Below are 19,099 nucleotides of genomic sequence, written 5' to 3'. Positions count from 1 at the left end.
TCTATTAATTTGTGGAAATAAATTTGTGGAAATTTTAGAGGCATTTATTTAGCAGTGATTTGGCCTTCTGTGAAATGGGTGTTTTGTTGTGCTATGTGGGGTCAACTATGTGATATGGTATTTGCAGCTCTGACCCCACTTTTGCCTTGCACTCAGTTTCTCGGGCAAGTTACTTCTCTCTGCCTCACCAGCTTACCTTCTGTGAAAGTATTTTGTTGTGCTATGAATGTTGATTTAGGTTTAAGTTCCATGCAAGAAAAGAAAGGTACTCAGCATCTGGGTCACTAGTGGTACTCCTTTGAAGATATGAACTGTCTGGGCTAGCTTCTTGCAACTAATATCAGCTCTTTCATATATTATTATGTGTTTAATGGTTGGTCCTGTTGATGTTTGTGAAAGGTTTGTGCTGTCCCAAGCCTTGGGATAAGGCAGTTTGGAAACCTTAATTAATTAACATAAAGCTTGGTGTTTTTATAATGACTCAGTTATGATTTGTCAACTCTTTTTACCAGCCCTGCTCTCATGCTTTTAATAAGTGCTTTTCTGACATTCCTAAATAAAGCAGAAGGTTTCCTAGCATGCAAATAAGTAGTAGGACAAGTTTCACCTGCTACATTTCTGTGTATCAGGCTGTTCTTCAAGACATAGGGCCAGTAAAACGTTGGCAACCCTAGCTGTAGTAGGGCTGAGTTGCTTGATAGTATATGAAGCAGTGTTTTGCAATGCTTCTATGTAATTCTATATTTCAAATGATGCTGTCAAAACTATTGTGGGCCTCCATGTCTCCAAGATACTTGATCTATGAACTCTGTTTGCTTAAAGAACAGGCTTGAAGCCTCCCCTTGGGGATCTAGATTTGCAGAATGAGGACTGTGAGTTTGTACTCATCTAGGCAGTGGGGAGACACCAAGCTGTGGCCTGGACAACAGTCTAACTAATATCCAGTGGTTGGGCAAGATGAGCTCCAATGGACTGAGCCCCTGCAGTGTGAAAAAAGGAACAGAGAAGGAGAACCAGACCCCTAAGCTGAAAACAATTAAGGTAAGCAATATGCATGGCCAAACCAAGCCAAAGAGCAGCTAAGGCATGTATGTGCACAGGGGTGCACATTAAGTTCACAGGGGTGCACATTAAAACACTGGACATTAAGTTCACCAGAGACATGGTGACTGGCCCAGGGTTACCCACTTTGCTTCTTGGCCAAACAGGAATTTAAACCTGATTCAAGCCCAGCTCTCAGTTATTATACCACATTGCCTCTGTGGTTTCACAACCACATTCAACAAACCTGTTTTTTTTCTAACTAACATAATCCTCAACATCTCTGCTAAATAAATGCTTTAAATATTTGACTACGCCTACTCAGAGGTTCTCTTTTTAGTTTACTATGATCCAGAAGCCTTTCATGTAACGTTCTACAGGTCCTACACCCTTCATATTGCCTTCTCTTCTTTTCTACTTGCCAGTTTGAGGAAGGCTCTGCACCATCATCCTCTACTACCTCATGGCAGGAGTCCTTCTCTGAACGTCCCCCCTACTCCTATATGGCTATGATCCAGTTTGCTATCAACAGCACTGAGAAGAAGCGCATGATGCTGAAAGACATCTACACCTGGATTGAGAATCATTTCCCTTATTTCAAACATGTAGCCAAGCCAGGCTGGAAGGTAAATAGTCCTTTGGCCCAGAAAGCTTGCATGAAGAAAATCAAGGAGTGAAAGTTTGTTATGCAAATAGTTACCTGTTTCCTCCTTTCAGAGGCTTTCACCTTTCACAGGGTGTTTCAAAATAATTGACCCAATTTCAAAGCAGTATATTTCACGATGGCAACATGTTACAATTACACCAGAAGTTACAAACGAGTTATCGAATTTTATTAACCATTTTATAAATGCTCTATGTGCCCTCCACCTGCTGTACAGACAGTATCGAGACGATAGTTGAATTTGTCCCAAACGCCTCTCAAAGTGTCTTCTTCCACTGAAGTCACAGCTGCCATGATTCTGTTTTTGAGGTCATCCAGATTAGTCACTAATGGTGGCACAAAAACACGTTCTTTGACGTATCCCCACAAGAAAAAGTTGCAGGGTGTAATGTCTGGAGATCTTGGGGGCCGTTGAAATGCACGCTGCACCACAGTTGTGGATTCAGTCTTGCTGATTTGCAGAACGCAAAACACCTTGTGTTGTGGGGTCACCATCTTGTGAATGACTGAGGCTAGGGGCTGTTTGTGCGCTGAGAGAAGCATCCAGAGGTAATCGTTTGAAACTCTATGCCCCACCCTTTCAAGTGGTAAGTTTCATTCATGGGCGGTTCATGGTTGCAGAGATATAGCGATTTCAAATCGGGTCCATCTTTTTGAAACACCCTGTATTGTCAGGACCGTGTACCTGCACTAAAAAAATTAAAATTGTGAAAAATTTAATTCTGCAAATTGGGCATTGACTGTGCAAATTGGGCATATTTATATAATTTATCCGATTTTGCACAGTTCCACTTCTATTATTTTGAATAATTCCTCTGGCTGTGTTTTCATGAAGAGAGGTAGTGAGCTTTGCACTCCTGATTCCTCTGATTTCTAAGATGTCAGAATGCATTGCCCACACATTTGAAGCGATCCTTACAGCCACAAGTGCTAGAAACCTCTGAGTGTTTTTTTGTTCGTTTATGTTTAAGAAAGTTGAGATTCTCAGGAAGTTATGTTCTACAGCTGATTTCTGTGCTTTCTCCCTAATGCAGCAAAATTGCATCATGTGCATATTTCTGCATTTTGTTAATGAAACTAGTATGAAAAATAGATTGTTATAAACAAGCTGTTCTCTTCTTTGGTCACTGCACTGTTTATCTTTGCAAGAGTAGAACATCCTTGATAAGCCTGGTGTCTTCAGTATGCATGTGTGAGTTCACCCTCATGGACTCTTGCTGCACTGTGAGTTTACTATGTTCCCCACCACAAATTCCTGAAGGCGACAGTATGTATACAGTTGCGATTTATGTAAAGCTGTCTTAGATTATTGCAAGAGTAACCCCATGCACTTGAACTTGAGCACACTCCGGGAGAGAGCGGAGGACAGGAAGGCCTGGCGTGCTATGGTCCATGGGGTCATGAAGACTCGGACACGACTTAACGACTGAACAACAACAACAACTCCATGCAATTTTCAGATGCCAAAGGCACACATGCAATGTGCATCATTTAGCATTCAAGGATCCCAGTAGGATGTGTGAGCTGACTCCATTGAAGAGCATTGAATTCAAGGTGACAGAACTTTGCTATAGATGGTACTTCTGATGTTTCATTCACATATGCAAATTGTCCATTGATGAACATGTGTGAACTGGCCCTGCCAGATAGGACAGTGTCAACTACACTGACAAAATAAAAATGTTTGATAAATATTAAATAAGAAATGATTGACAAAATGGTTGGGACTACCCAACAACTCCTCCATCTCAACATACTCCAACTACTTCAGAGTGTTTGGAATGATAGGAATGAATATTATCACTTCCTGTTATCACATGTTATCACTTCCTGATAGCGGTCAAGTGACTGTTTGCATGTGTGAATAAGCCATCAGACAACAATCACAATTGAAAGAACTCTCCTGCCACTAGATGTCACTTCAAATGCAATAATTTTCAATGGACTGAGGTGTGTGATTCAGCTCCCCATCAGTGTTGTTGAATTAAGTGCATGCATGTTTGAATGCGGCTTTAAATGTTAAGAAATGGAGGGTTAGCTTACACAAATAATAGATGAAATGGTGTCACTTCAGACTGCAGGTGAGTGAATTGCATGATTGAAGGCTCATCCATGTTATTTCTTTATTTCTTTGTTGTGTTTATTTTTAAAGACATACAAGTAGAAAAGAGTATGTCAGGAAGAAGGATCCTAGATAAACCTTTTTGTATGTGCAGAGAATTTTTTCCTTGTGTGGATAAGTTCAACTGTGAAATAAAATACTTTAAAATGTTACTGCCTCCATCTGCTGATTATATGAACTAGACCATAAAAGACTGTAAGCCAAGGTCTTTGTGAGTTTCTAGGTTTTCACATGAAGTGTTATGTAAATGTTTACCAGTGTTATGTAAATGAAAACAGTTTCTCCTTTCTCATCCAGAACTCCATACGGCACAATCTTTCCCTTCATGACATGTTTGTTCGGGAGACATCTGCCAATGGCAAAATCTCCTTCTGGACTATTCACCCTGAAGCCAACCGTTATCTGACGCTGGACCAAGTGTTCAAAGTGAGTGCCTTCTGTGCAGGAAATGAGGTTGCCTCCCCAGTTCCTGATCTCTCGAACATGTGGTTGTTTCCAGTCTAAGGAGGGAGGTGAAGACATGCTGGTTTGGAGCTGGTCTTTTGTAGAACTAAGGATAGAACTTATGATTGTGAGAGCATTAATTAAACTTGCAGAAAGCAATTATTGTGGTTATGGAGAAGAGTTTGCATTGCTGCAGGATAGAATATAATGTGCCTTGCTAGATTATCTGTATATAGAGAAGGAGAAAGATGCTCATTCTTCTGGACCTCTCATCAGCTATTGACATAATTAACCATCAAATGTTCTGGACCTCCCAAGATGGATGGGAGTGGGAGGCAGTGGTTCTGCTCCTTTCTTATGGGTCATTGCCATTGGGTATCATGGCAGACTGCTTCTCTGTCCTCTAGGCTTTGTCCTGTGGGGTACTACAAGGTTCTTTCTTGGCTCTAGTGTCTTTAACTTATATCTGTAGCCTTTGGGAGAGATGAGTGAGCAATTTGGAGCAATATTTCAATGATACCCAGCTCTATTTTTCATTCTCAACAAATCCAGGAACAGCGGTTCAGTCCCTGAAGAAATGCCCAAATGCAGTTATGGGCTGGATGAGGGTTGGCAAGATGAAGCGTAATCCATACAGAATAGAGGTTATAATGATGGGTGAACCTGAGTTTGGAAGGTTGTTTGTTCTATTTGTTGTGGATTTATTTATATTTATTTATTTATTTATTATATTTCTATACCACCCAATATCCAAAGCTCTCTGGCTGGTTCGCAATTAAAACCCTAATTATTCTAATACACATAATAGAAAATATAAAATCTTTAGAAGTTTTTAAACAAAATAAAACTAGAGTAAAAACCATCAACAGTTGATCTAAAAACACAATAATGCATTTAAAAACAACTAGGAGTAAAAAGCCTGGGAAAATAACAAGGTCTTCACCTGGCGCTGAAAAGATTACAATGTAGGCACCAGGCAATGTAGGCACCAGGTTATAGAACATCTGGGGAAGATGTTCTATAACTAGGGTACCACCACTGAAAAGGCTCTTTCCTTAGTAGCCACTTGCCTGACCAAGGGGGTTGGTCTTATAGGCCACTTCCAACCCTACTATTCTATGATTCTATGTCCTCCGAAGATGATCTTAGGGTCCAGGCAGATATATAAGGGAGGAGATGATCCTTCAGGGAACCTGGCCCCAAGCTGTTATGTCTTTAAAAGTTAATACCAGCACTTTGAATTGGGCCCAGAAACAGACTGGAAGCCAGTAGATGGATTACTCTCCCCCACAAAGGGTAAGGCATATAGCCTGTTTTGCTTCTAAATTCTCAGGTCATGGTAGTGGTGCCTTTTATGAGCTTCAGCTCTGACAAGGATTTGGCCTCAGTCATCCACATTTTGATAACTTCAGTTGTAATTTTGTACTCACTTACCTAGGAGCAAGCCACATTGAACTCAGTAGGACTTGTGTCTGAGTAGACATGTATAGGGTTGCACTATTTCATGTATTACTGCAGTGTGCTTTATATGGGGTTGCCTTTTGAAGATAGTTCATAAACTGTAGTTTATGCTAATCAGATGGGCCACAGGGATCACATTCCTATTTTGGGTTGACCGTAGTGGCTGCCTTTATGTTTCTGGGCCCAATTCAAATTGCTATGTCTGGGACCTGCATAACCTTGGCAGCACCTCCTTCCTCACTGGTCCCTCAGATCTGCAGTGAGTTGGTGCTCTCTCATTACTTTTACAAAGGGAGGTCATGGAGCGATATCTTCTTTATATTGGAGCTCATGCTTTGGAATATACTCTCATTGGAACCACACTTATCTACCTCTCTAGTGTTTCAAAAGCTAGTTGAACCCTGACTCTTGAGGAAAGCATTTGATGCTGCCTGAAAGCAATTGTACTTATTTATTTCCCCCCCTCCTGTTATTTTTGACATTTGTGTATCTATAGCTGTGTATTTAATGACAGTAAAGTATTTTAAGACTACTTCATTTCTTATGTATGATGTTTTATTATTTCTCCAGAGACTCAGGAGTGCATCCCTTCACCTTGTGTAGCACCGCCCTCTGGAGCATGTAGGCAGGGCCAACTGTTGTTTCTTCATTGGGAGGAGCCGCTCTGTCCTCCCAGACTGGCACTACCTAGTGAGCAATGAGATTGGATGAGCTGGTAGTCTTAAGAGCCCAGTTTTCGTTGCTTTCTTCAGAGTAGTTCTCTTTATTTTATTTTTTTTCACTCATTCTGCCTCCTCCAATGCTGTCTAGATTTTTGTTTCATTTTGAGGAGGATTTTTTTTTCACTTAGAAAAAAAAACCCTAGGAAGGGGTAGAGAACTGCTATCCCATCCCTCCCCCATGGGTTGGTCGGCCAGCTGCAGCCACTGCTATGTGAGCAGTGCAGCTGCCACTTCTTTATCCGCACCTTCTAATTAGGTGCAGAAATTAGCAGCAACTGGCAGGAACAGGCTCCTCCGTGCTTCATTGTGTCCAGAATCCCCCCCCCCCCCCGATTGCCACTGCCAACAAACCTAGCATTGCAGCGAGGCACACAGAGGCCCATATGGCTTCTGAGGCCTTGGAGGAAGGCCATTGAGAAGGTAAAGGGCACCACAACAGCACCATATTCAACAGCAGATACAGTGCCATATTCAGACCGGCACCAGGGAAAGGAGGTGAATCTTGCCCCAACACATACACACCTTCTAGACTTGTCGGGTGAAATGGGACACTTTGCAGCCTGGGTCCAAAGCTTGGTGACTTGTCAGGTGTCAAGGGCAATTCCAGAACCAGGAAGGATTGAATCACATGGCATCCCCAGGATTTCCCCTTCATCCCTAAAAGAAAAAAGGGGGAAAGGAAGAAAGTCTATAGGTCTAGAGGCAGATCCTGCTACCCCCTGCCCTCAGGTGGGGGTGGGGGGAGGAGGAAGAAAGCCAAATTGGTTCCAGAGGGTCCTGATTCACACTAGAATCCCAGTGAAAAAGTGGAGGGGGATCTTTCTGAGGGCAAGACTGAAGCCCCCACTGTCCAGGGTAGACCTTTCTCTCCAGAACTATTTCCAGCCCTTTTGGCAAATATATCCTGCAGACTCCAACTTTCTGGGAAGGCCCCCCAAACACCCAGAGACTGCTGACAGTTTATCCAGGATAACCAGGGGATTAGATATGGGAAAAATCAGCTTTTCCTCAGAAGCCCACTAAGCCCCTGTCAGTCCCCTTCCCAGAATCCTTTGAAGAGGCATGGAAATCAGAATAGGTTAACCTCTCCAAACCAAACCATTATTTTGAAAAATTATTTGGAATGATAACAAAACAAGAGTGGGGTTGGGAACTACAAACAGCAACACCAATAGCAGGAACATAATAAAAAAATCAATTTGAAATAACTATTCACAACACCATTGGTTAAAAAGGGGGATCTGGCACTTTTGTTTCAAGTATATATGTTAATATAAGCAGACCATAAGCATCCAGACAAAATTGATGACTGTACGATACATGTTCAAATGCCTCAAGAGCAGTAAGATCTTCAGAACACTGAATTAGAGATGGTGGGTGGAGAATAAGTTCCTTTGCAACTGTTAGGGCTTTCTGTCCACTTCTGCTGTCTGTCTGTTAACCCCACATCACAAGAATATAATTTAAAAGTGAATGAACATCTGCAATTATCACAGATTTTTCAAGAACAAAATGTATGCGGGCAGTAACTTCCAACCAGAAAGAAGCCATCACAGGACATGCCCACATCATATGCTTTAGCGACACATTGTGCACATTACAATGCCAGCATCTAGCAGAGCTAGCCAGCTTTTTCTTAACCAGCCTCTGTGGTTAAGAAAACATTTTTTTTTAAATCAGCCTCAGTTTTAAATCTACAGAAATAGTACATAGTTGCTAAGGCAATTTTCCATTGATTAGGCTGTATAGAGCATTCCAATTAGCTATTCCATTCCTCTCTAATATACTGAACATCCACTTTATTACATTCCAAAGACTTTTATAAACAACTGTTGTAGGCTTAGCTGTCTGTAAGGATCCACTTAATTCCTCCAACAGTGTAGGAGGTGCTGAGGCACTCACAGCTGATTCCCCTATATATGTCGCAGTATTGAAAATGGTAAACACTCATTGTACAATCCTATTAACTGATCTAAAGTATAAATTTCACTATCAACCCAGTTCCTCCACCAAAAAAGTCTGTTTCTCCATTTTCGAATCAGGATTCCCCCGTTAAGTTAATTTAACATGAGAATAAGGGTCAAACTGCAGCTGACAAGACCTTATGTGCCATGTCTCTCTAGCTGCAGAAATCCGTTCCTTTCTTTTTAATGCACCTAGATCCTAGTGCCTTCCTGCCAAAAAGAGGTACTTTGACTCCAAAACAACTCATGGAGGGGTGGTAAATGAAAAAGATATCTTCCAATCATTGGGATAATAGATAAGCCTTTTGATATAAACTAAGATCTGGAAAATTAAATCCTCTCTCCCTAATTGGCAATTGCATCCTCTTAAGTGAAAACCAGGGATGCACCCTTGGCTAAAATATAAATTTCTAAATTCTGCATAGAGTGTTTGCAAATGAAGGAATACTATACAATATATAAATTATCTGTGGTAAGATATTCATCTTAAGTGTGTTAACCTTACCCAAAGTACTGAAATAAAGTGATTCCCATCTATCCAAATCGAAAGACATTTCTGCCAGCCATACACTTAAATCCAGTTTAATAACTTCAGAAATATCCTAGGTACCTGTATTCCAATATTTGTTATAACTTCTGGACACCAGCGAATTGCCATTTAGAAACTATATTGGCTAACTTAATACTACCTACTGGCATTTATTCAGAAGTTGAGCAATTGATAGTAGAAACTGAAAGTATAACAAGCGTATCATTTAAACTTATTAATTTTGGCATAGAAGAGTCTAACCTACTAATAAATAAGAATAAGTCATCTGCGTATAAAGCTGTTTTATATTTATATTCCACCTGCTCATGCACAAAACCATAAATTTATTTGCTCTGCACATGCCAAGTCTCCTAATAAATGGGGGAAGGGGGGAAAAGAAAAATGTCCAAAAACAGCCTCAAAATGGGAGTCTCAGTTCCAACCAGTAAGAAAGGGCGGGAGGCAGTTCTATAATAATGCGAGGAAAAAGCCTTAAGACTTGAAAAAAATTTAGCCTTCCTCTGCTGGCCTAGAAACTGAGTTCATGCCAAGTAGATAATCCTCAGCAGCTCCAGGTGTTTGAAAAAAGTTGAGACTGGATTGAGCTTTTGAGAATGCCATCTACCCACCACTTTCTTCGTATAATCTGGGGAATTATAAGAGTTCCAATAATCTGGGGAATTATAAGAGTTCCAATAAGAGTTCCTTTTGATCTCGGACTTCAGGAGGCTTCAAATCCAAATGAAATTGCTCCCCAGAACCATCGGGGAAAGTCTCCAATCACTGTTCCACCTTCTCCTTTCCCATAGCTAGCAAAAAAGGAAAGAAACATCTTACCCGCTGCTTGAGTGACCCCTGCTCAGTTCCAGATCAGAGGCATATAATGTACTTCTCCCAGATGTGACTTTTTACCACATGTGATCAGGGTGAGGGGGATAGTTTCCAAAGGGTATGCCCTGGAATTAGTGACTCAATCCAGGGACAAGTTCATAGCCTCTCCAACAAAACACTGATTTTTTAAAACAGGAAATAGATCATCAGGGCCATAGATCCTGTCCTAGAGGTGGACATCCATTCTGGGGTTTATTCCATTTTTTTCTTAGTATCAAAGAAACGTTTTGGACCTGAAATGGCTCAACAAGCAAATGTCCAAGAAGCATTTCAAGATGGTGACCTTCAAGTCGATCATGGAGGCCATTTCTTTAGGCGTTTCTGATGTCCATAGATCTTTCAAAGCTGTATTTATACATCCCCATCAGGGAAACACACTGTCACTACTTGAGGTTTTGCTACAACAGCAAGCATTTTCAGTACCGTGCTCAACCTTTCAGTTCGACTTCAGCCTCTTGAGTATTCACCAAAGTTTTGGTGGTACTCGTCACACATCTCAGAATGTAGGGGGTACAACTTCATCCCTACCTGAATGACATTCTCATTCAGTCACCATCACAATACTTTCAAACCACAATAGATTGTCTCCAGGCACACTGTTTTGTTGTGAACAAGGAGAAGATAATCTCATTCCTACACAACAGCTTACTCATCTAGGTGCAATGCTGGATATGGTGGCTTACAGGATATTTCTCATGAAGGAGTGCCGATCCAAGCTCCAGCTTCTCTTACCCACGATTCTAGCAACAAAATGGGGATATCATGAAGTTAGCCCAACACCTAGGTACCTGGTGCTTTGGTCACACCTCCACACAACGCCACTCCAACACAGGTTACTTCTCTTTCAGGACCAGACAATGAATCAGTCCCACCTCTCAGTGTCTATTCTTCCCACCCAGCTAAAGGAGGAGCTGCTATGGTGGACAGATCCCAAGCAGCTGGGAGCGGGACACTCTTACAGCGCCCTCCAGGAAGTTTGTGACCATGGATGCCAGCCTGTTTGGGTGGGGAGCCCATTTGGGGGTCAGATTCACTCAGGGGACCTGGACAAACTCAGAGAAATATCATAGCATAAACTGGCTAGAACCAAGGGGTTTGTTTCTGGGGCTTAAAACCTTCCAACTTCTCCTGGAAGGCTACCATGGTCAGAATGGACAACACGATGGCCAAGGCATATGTTAACAAACAGGGGGTACCAGATCCTCTTCCCTGAACAAGGACAAACCTGACAGCAGATTGATTGAGCTGAAAGGTTCTCAGGGAGTGTGACTGGGCACTTAATCCTCAAATCTTTCAAGAACTGACTATACGGTTTGACTGGCCAGTGATGGATCTCTTTGTGTCACCAGAAAACATGCAAGTGCCAAAGTTCTTTTCAAGGTTTCATGCCCCACAGCAGTAGGAACAAATGCACTGGATGAAAAATTTTGTTGGGACTCCTTTACGTATTTCCTCCCATTACATTACTTCCAAAAGTAGTCTGCAAGATGAAGTCAACTGTGGTAAAAATAATTATCATAGTTCCACATTGGCCGAGATGTCTTTAGTTCCTGGACATAATTCAGTTATCAGTGCAGGAGCCCTGGCATTTTCCCAGCCAGAGGACTCTCCTGTTACAGGGTCTGGTATGTCATCCTCAGCTGAGAGTGTGAAGGCTGAAAGGAGGTGCTTAGCTAAGTTAGGGTATCCGGAAGAGATTCTTAAAACTCTTTTGGCCTCAAGAAGAATTTGCCCTAATAAATGGGGTTTAAACCTTTTTGGTTTGGTGCAAAAACAACAAAAAAGTTCCTTCGCCGGATGGGATATAGGAAGTTGGGGTTTTTTACCAAATAGGATTGGATAAGGGCTTAAGCACTAATACAATCAAACAATAAGCAGCAGAGCTTAGTGGTGGTATCTTAGTGTACAGGTCCCTTCGCCTGCTCCGTTGTTTCACTGCTCTGCAATGTCCCAAGATGAAGGAATGCCCTCTGTGAGTCTGGAGAAAATGGAAATTGGTCTTACTGTGGATTTCTGTTCCCAGAGCCTCACGGAGGGAATTCCACCCACCCACTTCAGAGACCAGTAGGTTAGCATTTAATCTAACAGGTGGGCGGGTTACGGCTTCAGCTGCCACTGCACATGCAGGGAGGTAGGAAGAGACTCCTGAGTTCACTCCCTTCCTATGGTATTATTCCTGCGCTTAATGTATTGATTTTTCATGTTGCAGTGTTACTTGTTTAAATTCTGTTGTTATGCCCTTGGCATAGTTGGTTGTTTTTGACTTTTCAGCAGAGGGTTCAGAAGTCTGTTATAGTCTCTGCTCTACCAGTGTGGTCTAGGAGGACAGGATGGCTCCTCCCTCTGAAAAAGCAATAGTTGGCCCTGCCTATGTGCTCCAGAGAGAGGTGCTACTCAAGGTGAAGGAATACCCCCATGAGTCTCTGAGAACAGAAGTTCATGGTAAGACCAATTTATGTATTTACACTGTTTCAAGAGAGAACACAATATAGAAATTTTAAAATAAATAATAATGTGGTTATTCAAACATAATGCTCAATCATAGTGAAGTGTTTGGGTTCTTCCAGACAAGGCTAATTCACAGAAATTTATGGGAGATCCTGATGACATGAACTTCTACTCCTGACCCTCCTGTGTTTTCTTACCACATCTTCTGCCTTTTTCCTTAAAGCAGAAAATATTTTAAGGCAACCAGATAGAACAGTGCCTTCTAATTGCTAGCTCTAGCAGCGTCTGTTTTACAAACATGAACCTCGGGCTTCTGTTCTCCCTTAAGTGCGGTGATTAGATACTTCTGATCCTGCTTTAGCAGCAAACCATAGTTTGTCATTTTGTCGAACCCAGGAAACTATGGTTTGCCACTAAACCAGAACAGAAGTATTCAATCACTGCATGTGAGGGGAGGCAGGAGAGAATGAGAACAGTAAGTTTATTTCTATATATGAGTGATTGGGAAACCTAGGGCTAAGCAGGGGCTGTTAGCAAACTTTTAATAGGCACCACTGGCCAGTTCCGTGGTTAATATTGAAAACCTCAGAAATTGCAATTATTGCTTGCCACTGCCCCAGATCGACCTGCTTTTCCTTTGACCCTTTATGCCAGTAATTGTCACCATTTTTCAAGCAGGAGCCACTTTGACTATGGGTAACTCCACCAAGGCCACATAGGTGCCTTTTCTGGGCAGGGGGCAGGGGGGCTCTCTTCTCCTGTCCCCCCATCCGCAGTCAAGAGGCATCACTGTGCACCGGATTCAGCTAGAGGCCTTTTTGTGCCTCTCCTGCTCATCCCCCTCCACACTGACCAAGCAAGGCTTCATCAGTCAGTCACCAAGGCACGCAAATTCCAACAGGCTTATTTGGCTCTTGGATTGTGCTGAATCTTTTTCTCATCATGGAGAGAGTTCTATATTCTATGCGTGCTGAAAATCTCCCAGTGCAGGTCAACATTGCTCTTTTGCCTGTGCATTCAATTTCACCCCCAGTGGCTGCACAGTGCACCACTGCAGCTAGCCAGTCAGATTGCTCTATCTCTTGGGCGCCTCACCACCACAGCTCAGTGGATGATTCCTCCTGCATTCTTCTCTCTCCCACCCCCCTGCCACCTTATTTACCACACCTGAAGCCTCCTTGGATAGCCCACGTCTCAGCAGCTGACCTACTGCTAAAACAAACAAGGTAAAGCTAAAGAGTTTCTTCTGAGAGTGAGGAGCTACTGCAAAAAGAGAGAGTAAGCGAATGAAAGAGAGGTGGAGAACTGAACTTGAGGTGATTGGGAGCCTCCAGTGGTCCTCGGCCCTTGCAATGAAGAACAATACTTCAGGCATTTGGGAGTGCGTCAGTTCTTTACATAAAACCAAAATACCTGACTACCAAACTACCAGTGGTGTATAGTAAGATTCAGATCCAAACGTATATTATGCCGTTCAGAAACATATGATGATTATTGGATCACTTGGAATTCAAAACAGAAGAAGCTCTCTAGCTCATGGGAGTAAGGCACAGAATTGCTTGAGTTACAAAGTCTGTCCATTTTCAGAGCCAGGTTCTAATGCCAGGTAGTCATGCAATTTCTGTGAATGTGAAGGTCCTCCTAAACATAAAATAGAATAGGTTTGACAGGCTTCTCTGGTAAGGGAATTCTAAGCTACAGGTGCTGCTATTGCAATGCATACTTACTCAGTACTAAATAAGGCCTGCCAGTGTAAGACCAGAATTAAAGCTATCTCATGTTGGCTCAAGCTCCACAAAGTCAGGAAACTGGAAGCTACTGCTGATGCCTTAGCAGACATACCCTGTGATCAGTAATAATTAACTAATGGTAATCATGATTTCATTTCCAGGTGCACACTTAGCATTTTTTTAGGTGTACACCTCGAAGGACAAGCCTGAGAAGTAAGCAGGACAATCACTCAGCAGCTTCCTTCTCAGGCCCTGCCCCCTCTCTGGTAGAAAAAAGTTCTTCTCTCCAGTTAGCAGCTGATCAGAGATAAGACCTTTTCGAATGCCTGAACAGGACTAGATTCTCACAGTCATCTGAACAAGCATACATACAGTGTAGACACATGTTCAGTGTAGTATGTGAATAAACCTAGTATGAATCCCGATCCTTGTACATCCTTTTCCCACTATGCAGGAAGGAACAGTTCAAGGCCTTCATGCTTTATTTTTGCTTTCAGAAGGTCCCCAATTTCCTTTTCCCACCAGATGGAAAGGAGCAGCAGGGATTGGTCCCCTTTTGCTGCATTTCTGCTTTATGAAAAGTAGTACGTGGCCCTGATTCTTTTACTTCCCCCATCTGCACATTCCATGCCATGCAATTCCCTGAAGTTCAAACTACATACTTTAAAGATAGCTGTGTTTTTTCATTTTTTACACAAAAGTAAGTTCAGGATGCCTAATATGAATCAGGACCCTGGCATGTGGGAGTTAAGGGATTTAATCCTTTGCCCTCTGCTGTACTTCCTATCTGGATTGGGCCCCTTTGCCTGCAATGACTATTACAACTGGATCATTTTTTAATAAACAAAATTGCTGGCTCAGGGGGCCTAATCTAGTTTGACTTCAGAGGTCACATTCTTTAGCTAGAGGATTTAGCATTGCACATAGAATCCACTAGATTCCTTCTGCCACATAGAATCCCTCGACAAAAACTGGAGTACTGGCAGCATTCTGTCTTCAGAATGAAACTGAGCATGCAGTTGCTGCCATAGCTTTAATGGGTCAGGGAAACCTTAATAATTTTTGAACTACTGCTCAAAACTTCACCAAATAAATGGATTGCTTTCCTTGAGAAGCCTGAATAAAGTACATACGTTGTTTATTCATTCAGTCACTTCCGACTCTTCATGACTTCATGGACCAGCCCACGCCAGAGCTTCCTGTCAGCCATCACCACCCCCAGCTCCCCCAAGGTCGAGTCCATCACCTCCAGAATATCATCCATCCATCTAGCCCTCGGTCGGCCCCTCTTCCTTTTGCCTTCCACTTTCTCTGGCATCAGCATCTTCTCTAGGGTACCCTGTCTTCTCATGATGTGGCCAAAGTACTTCAGTTTTGCCTTTAATATCATTCCCTCAAGTGAGTAGTCTGGCTTTATTTCCTAGAGTATGGACTGGTTTGATCTTCTTGCAGTCCAAGGCACTCTCAGAATTTTCCTCCAGCACCACAGTTCAAATGCATCTATCTTCCTTGGCTCAGCATTCCTTATGGTCCAGCTCTTGCAGCCATAGGTTACTACAGGGAATACCATTGCTTGAACTATGCGGACCTTTGTTGTCAGTGTGATGTCTCTGTTCTTCACTATTTTATCAAGATTTGTCATTGCTGTCCTCCCAAGAAGTAAACGTCTTCTGATTTCCTGGCTGCAGTCAGTGTCTGCAGTAATCTTTGAGCCTAGAAAGACAAAGTCTGTCACTGCCTCCACGTTTTCTCCTTCTATTTGCCAGTTATCAATCAAGCTGGTTGCCATAATCTTGGATTTTTTGAGGTTTAACTGCAACCCAGCTTTTGCACTTTCTTCTTTCACCTTCGTCATGAGGTTCCTCAGCTCAACTCCTCCTCTCCTTCAGCCATCAAAGTGGTATCATCTGCATATCTGGGACTGTTAATGTTTCTTCCAGCGATTTTAAGTCCAGCCTTGGCTTCATCAAGCCCAGCACGTCGCATGATGTGTTCTGCATACAGGTTGAATAGGTAGGGTGAGAGTATACAACCCTGCCATACTCCTTTCAAGTACATAAGTAGTTTCCACCAAAATGTGAGAGAAATAAATGCCTGTTTAAAAATTGGAGTAAAAAGGATACATGTGTCAATTTTCAGTACAACTTAACGTGTGCATGTGGCAATTTTTATCAGAACGGTGAAATCTGGCACAGTCATACACTTCATCAAGTAGATCATATTATTAAATGAAGATATGTCATTTTTATAAACAATAGAATCCTGAGGTTTATAATGGTGGAACTGAAAGTTGGACTTATCATGGAGTAGCCTTCTGATCAGCAGAAAAGCAGGAAAGCATTAACTCCTTCTTCCTTGAAAGGCAGGGCCAAGCAACCTGTCCACTGGAGCGGGGTGAACCCCCTCTGTCACAGGACTTGCAAAAAGCTAAGAACAAATAAACACTAAAAAAGAACTATAGAATCATCTAGGAACAGCAGCAGCAGACTTAGGAAACGGCAGAGAAATAACAGAAAAAAGAACAGAAGGATGCCAGCAGAATGTGCATGAATGTGATGCGTAATCTCTTCTCGCCCTTAAAGGTTTTATAATATGTGAGTGAGACTGCCTGCTCCACTCCTTGCTGACTGGAAGGATACTTTCCAGCTTTCCGTTCTCAATCAGCAAGGGATCGGAGCAGGTAGGAAAGGGATGTTTGAAAGCAGTATCCCTGGATGGGTAGGCCAACCAAACCCTTACAGCACCTGTTGTAGGACCCTCCATTCAAAGGATATTTCCACAGAAGCACATTTATCCAACTTTTAGTGGCAAACAAAGGTGGATGTGTTCACTCAAGTGGCTACTCTACAGTTGTCTTCCAGAGGTTCATTGGTAAACAAAGCCATAGCTGTCACCAAGATGTGGACTGAGTGTGCTGTGATACCCAAGAGAGGGTTGCTTGACAGTGATATACAGTCAGGGCCAGAAATATTGGAACAAGGATAACTGTTTTGGCAGTTGGCCTCTGTACACCACCACACTGAAGTTGAAAGGAAATACACCCAGATGGGAGCGAAGTCAGGACTTTCAGCTGACTTTCAAGGGGTTTGACTAACCATTCAGGAAGGACAGCCAGTGGCATACACACACACCCATCGTTGGTGGCTCATAAGTAATGGAACAAATGGCTGACAAGCAGCTGCATGGCCAGGTGTGGCCTGCTTCCTGGGTGCCCCATGACCAATCAAGCAGATAAAAGGCCTGGAGGTGGTTCTGAGTGTTACATTTGCATTTGGTAGCTGTTCACTGGAACTCCCAACATGAGGTCCAAAGAGGTGTCCATTCGAGTGAAGGAGGCCATCATTAGGATGAGGAAACAAAATAAACCCATCAGAGAGATAGCAAAAACATTGGGAGTGGCCAACACAACAGTTTGGAACATCCTGAAAAAGAAGGAATTAGCTGGCAAGCTCAGCAACAGCAAAAGGCCTGGAAGACCACGGAAGACAACTAAAGTGGATGACCACAGAATTCTGCTCATGGTGAAGAGGAATCCTTTCACAACATGTAGCCAGGGCAAGAATGCTCTTAAGGAGGTAGGCATGTCATTGTCAATATCTACAGTCAAGAGCCGGCTTTATGAATGTAAATACAGAGGCTTCACAACAAGGTGCAAACCACTGGTAACGCTCAAGAACCGAAAGGCCAGATTAGCCTTTGCCAGCAAACACCTAAAAAAGTCTGCCCAATTCTTGAATAAGATTCCTTGGACTGATGAAACCAAGATTAACTTGTACCAGAATGATAGGAAGAGAAAATATGGAGAAGGGAAGGAACAGCTCATGATCCAAAGCATACCACATCATCTGTCAAAAGAGGTAGAAGCAGTGTTATGGCATGGGCATGTATGGCTGCCGATGGAACCGGGTCACTGGTGTTTATTAATGACCTGACTGCTGATAAAAGCAGCAGGATGAATTCTGAAGTGTATAGGGCTATACTTTCTGCTCACATTCAGCCGAATGCTGCCCAACTGAGAGGATGCCGCTTCATATTGCAGATGGATAATGACCCAAATCATACAGCAAAAGCTACCCAAGAGGTTCTCAAGGCAAAGAAGTGGGATGTTCTTCACCGGCCAAGTCAGTCACCTGATCTCAACCCAATAGAGCATGCTTTTCACTTACTGAAAACAAGACTGAAGGCAGAAAGACCCGCAAACAAGCAGCAGCTGAAGGCAGCTGCAGTAAAGGCCTGGCAAAGCATCTCGAGGGAGGAAACTCAGCATTGGGTCATGTCCATGGGTTCCAGACTTCAGGCAGTCATTGACTGCAAAGGATTTTCATCCAGGTATTAAAAGCGATCCTTAAGTCTGAAATGATGTTGGTTTGTTCCATTACTTATGAGCCACCAATGATGGATGTGTGTGTATGCCACTGGTTGTACTTCCTGAATGGTTAGTGCCCCGCTTTTGTCAAACCCCTTGAATTACAGCTGAAAGTCCTGACTTTGCTCCCATCTGGGTGTGTTTCCTTTCAACTTTGATGTGGTGGTGTATAGAGGCCAACTGCCAAAACAGTTATCCTTATTCCAATATTTCTGGCCCTGACTGTATAAACCACTGTGATTCATTTCCAAACCACCTGCTTATGGTGGATCATGATACATCCTGCCCTGATCCCCTTCCTTATAGGACATGAAGAGGGCATCTGATATACACCCTCAAGGTGTATGTACATACATCCACTTCTTTGCCCTGGGATGTGAAGGATTAGGGCAAACATTAGGAAGTGCCGCTTCTTGAGATTGGTGAAACACTAAGTTGACCCAGGGGATGAAACTTGGATCTGACTTTAGGACTACCCACTCTGGGGGAAAGGAACAGAGTTCCTTCCTCACTGTTAACATTCTGAGGTCCCCATCTCTCTGAGCTGACATCAGTGCTACCAGGAAAGTGACCTTCCAGGTCACTTTCCTTGAAACTGATCTTGAAACTGATCACAGGGGCTCAAACAGAGTTATCAACACTCTCAGAATAGGTAGGTCCCACAATGGAAATCTGTGTATGGTTGGAGGGGAGAACTCCCCCACCCCCACTTAACAT

At 42.8% G+C, this 19,099-nt stretch overlaps 1 protein-coding gene across 2 annotated transcripts in view; it reads left to right on the top strand.

The window, feature by feature from the left end:
* FOXM1 (forkhead box M1) overlaps positions 1-19,099 on the top strand; it is a 66,655-nt gene that overhangs the window by 13,399 nt on the left and 34,157 nt on the right. Inside the window, exons 3-5 of one of the 2 annotated variants that reach the window (XM_084857151.1) lie at positions 893-1,041; positions 1,467-1,667; positions 4,125-4,253. In XM_084857151.1, coding sequence (XP_084713277.1) covers positions 893-1,041; positions 1,467-1,667; positions 4,125-4,253 — 479 coding nt within the window. The remainder of the gene's footprint in view (positions 1-892; positions 1,042-1,466; positions 1,668-4,124; positions 4,254-19,099) is intronic. The other variant, XM_084857152.1, reaches the window with a different exon arrangement.

The sequence above is a fragment of the Heloderma suspectum genome, chromosome 5, assembly GCF_057233095.1.
Source record: "Heloderma suspectum isolate Gila_16-S chromosome 5, 16-S_ref, whole genome shotgun sequence".
Classification (NCBI taxonomy): Eukaryota; Metazoa; Chordata; class Lepidosauria; order Squamata; family Helodermatidae; genus Heloderma; species Heloderma suspectum.
The sequence above is the reverse complement of the archived record's forward strand: the minus strand, read 5'-3'. Positions and strand labels throughout refer to the sequence as shown.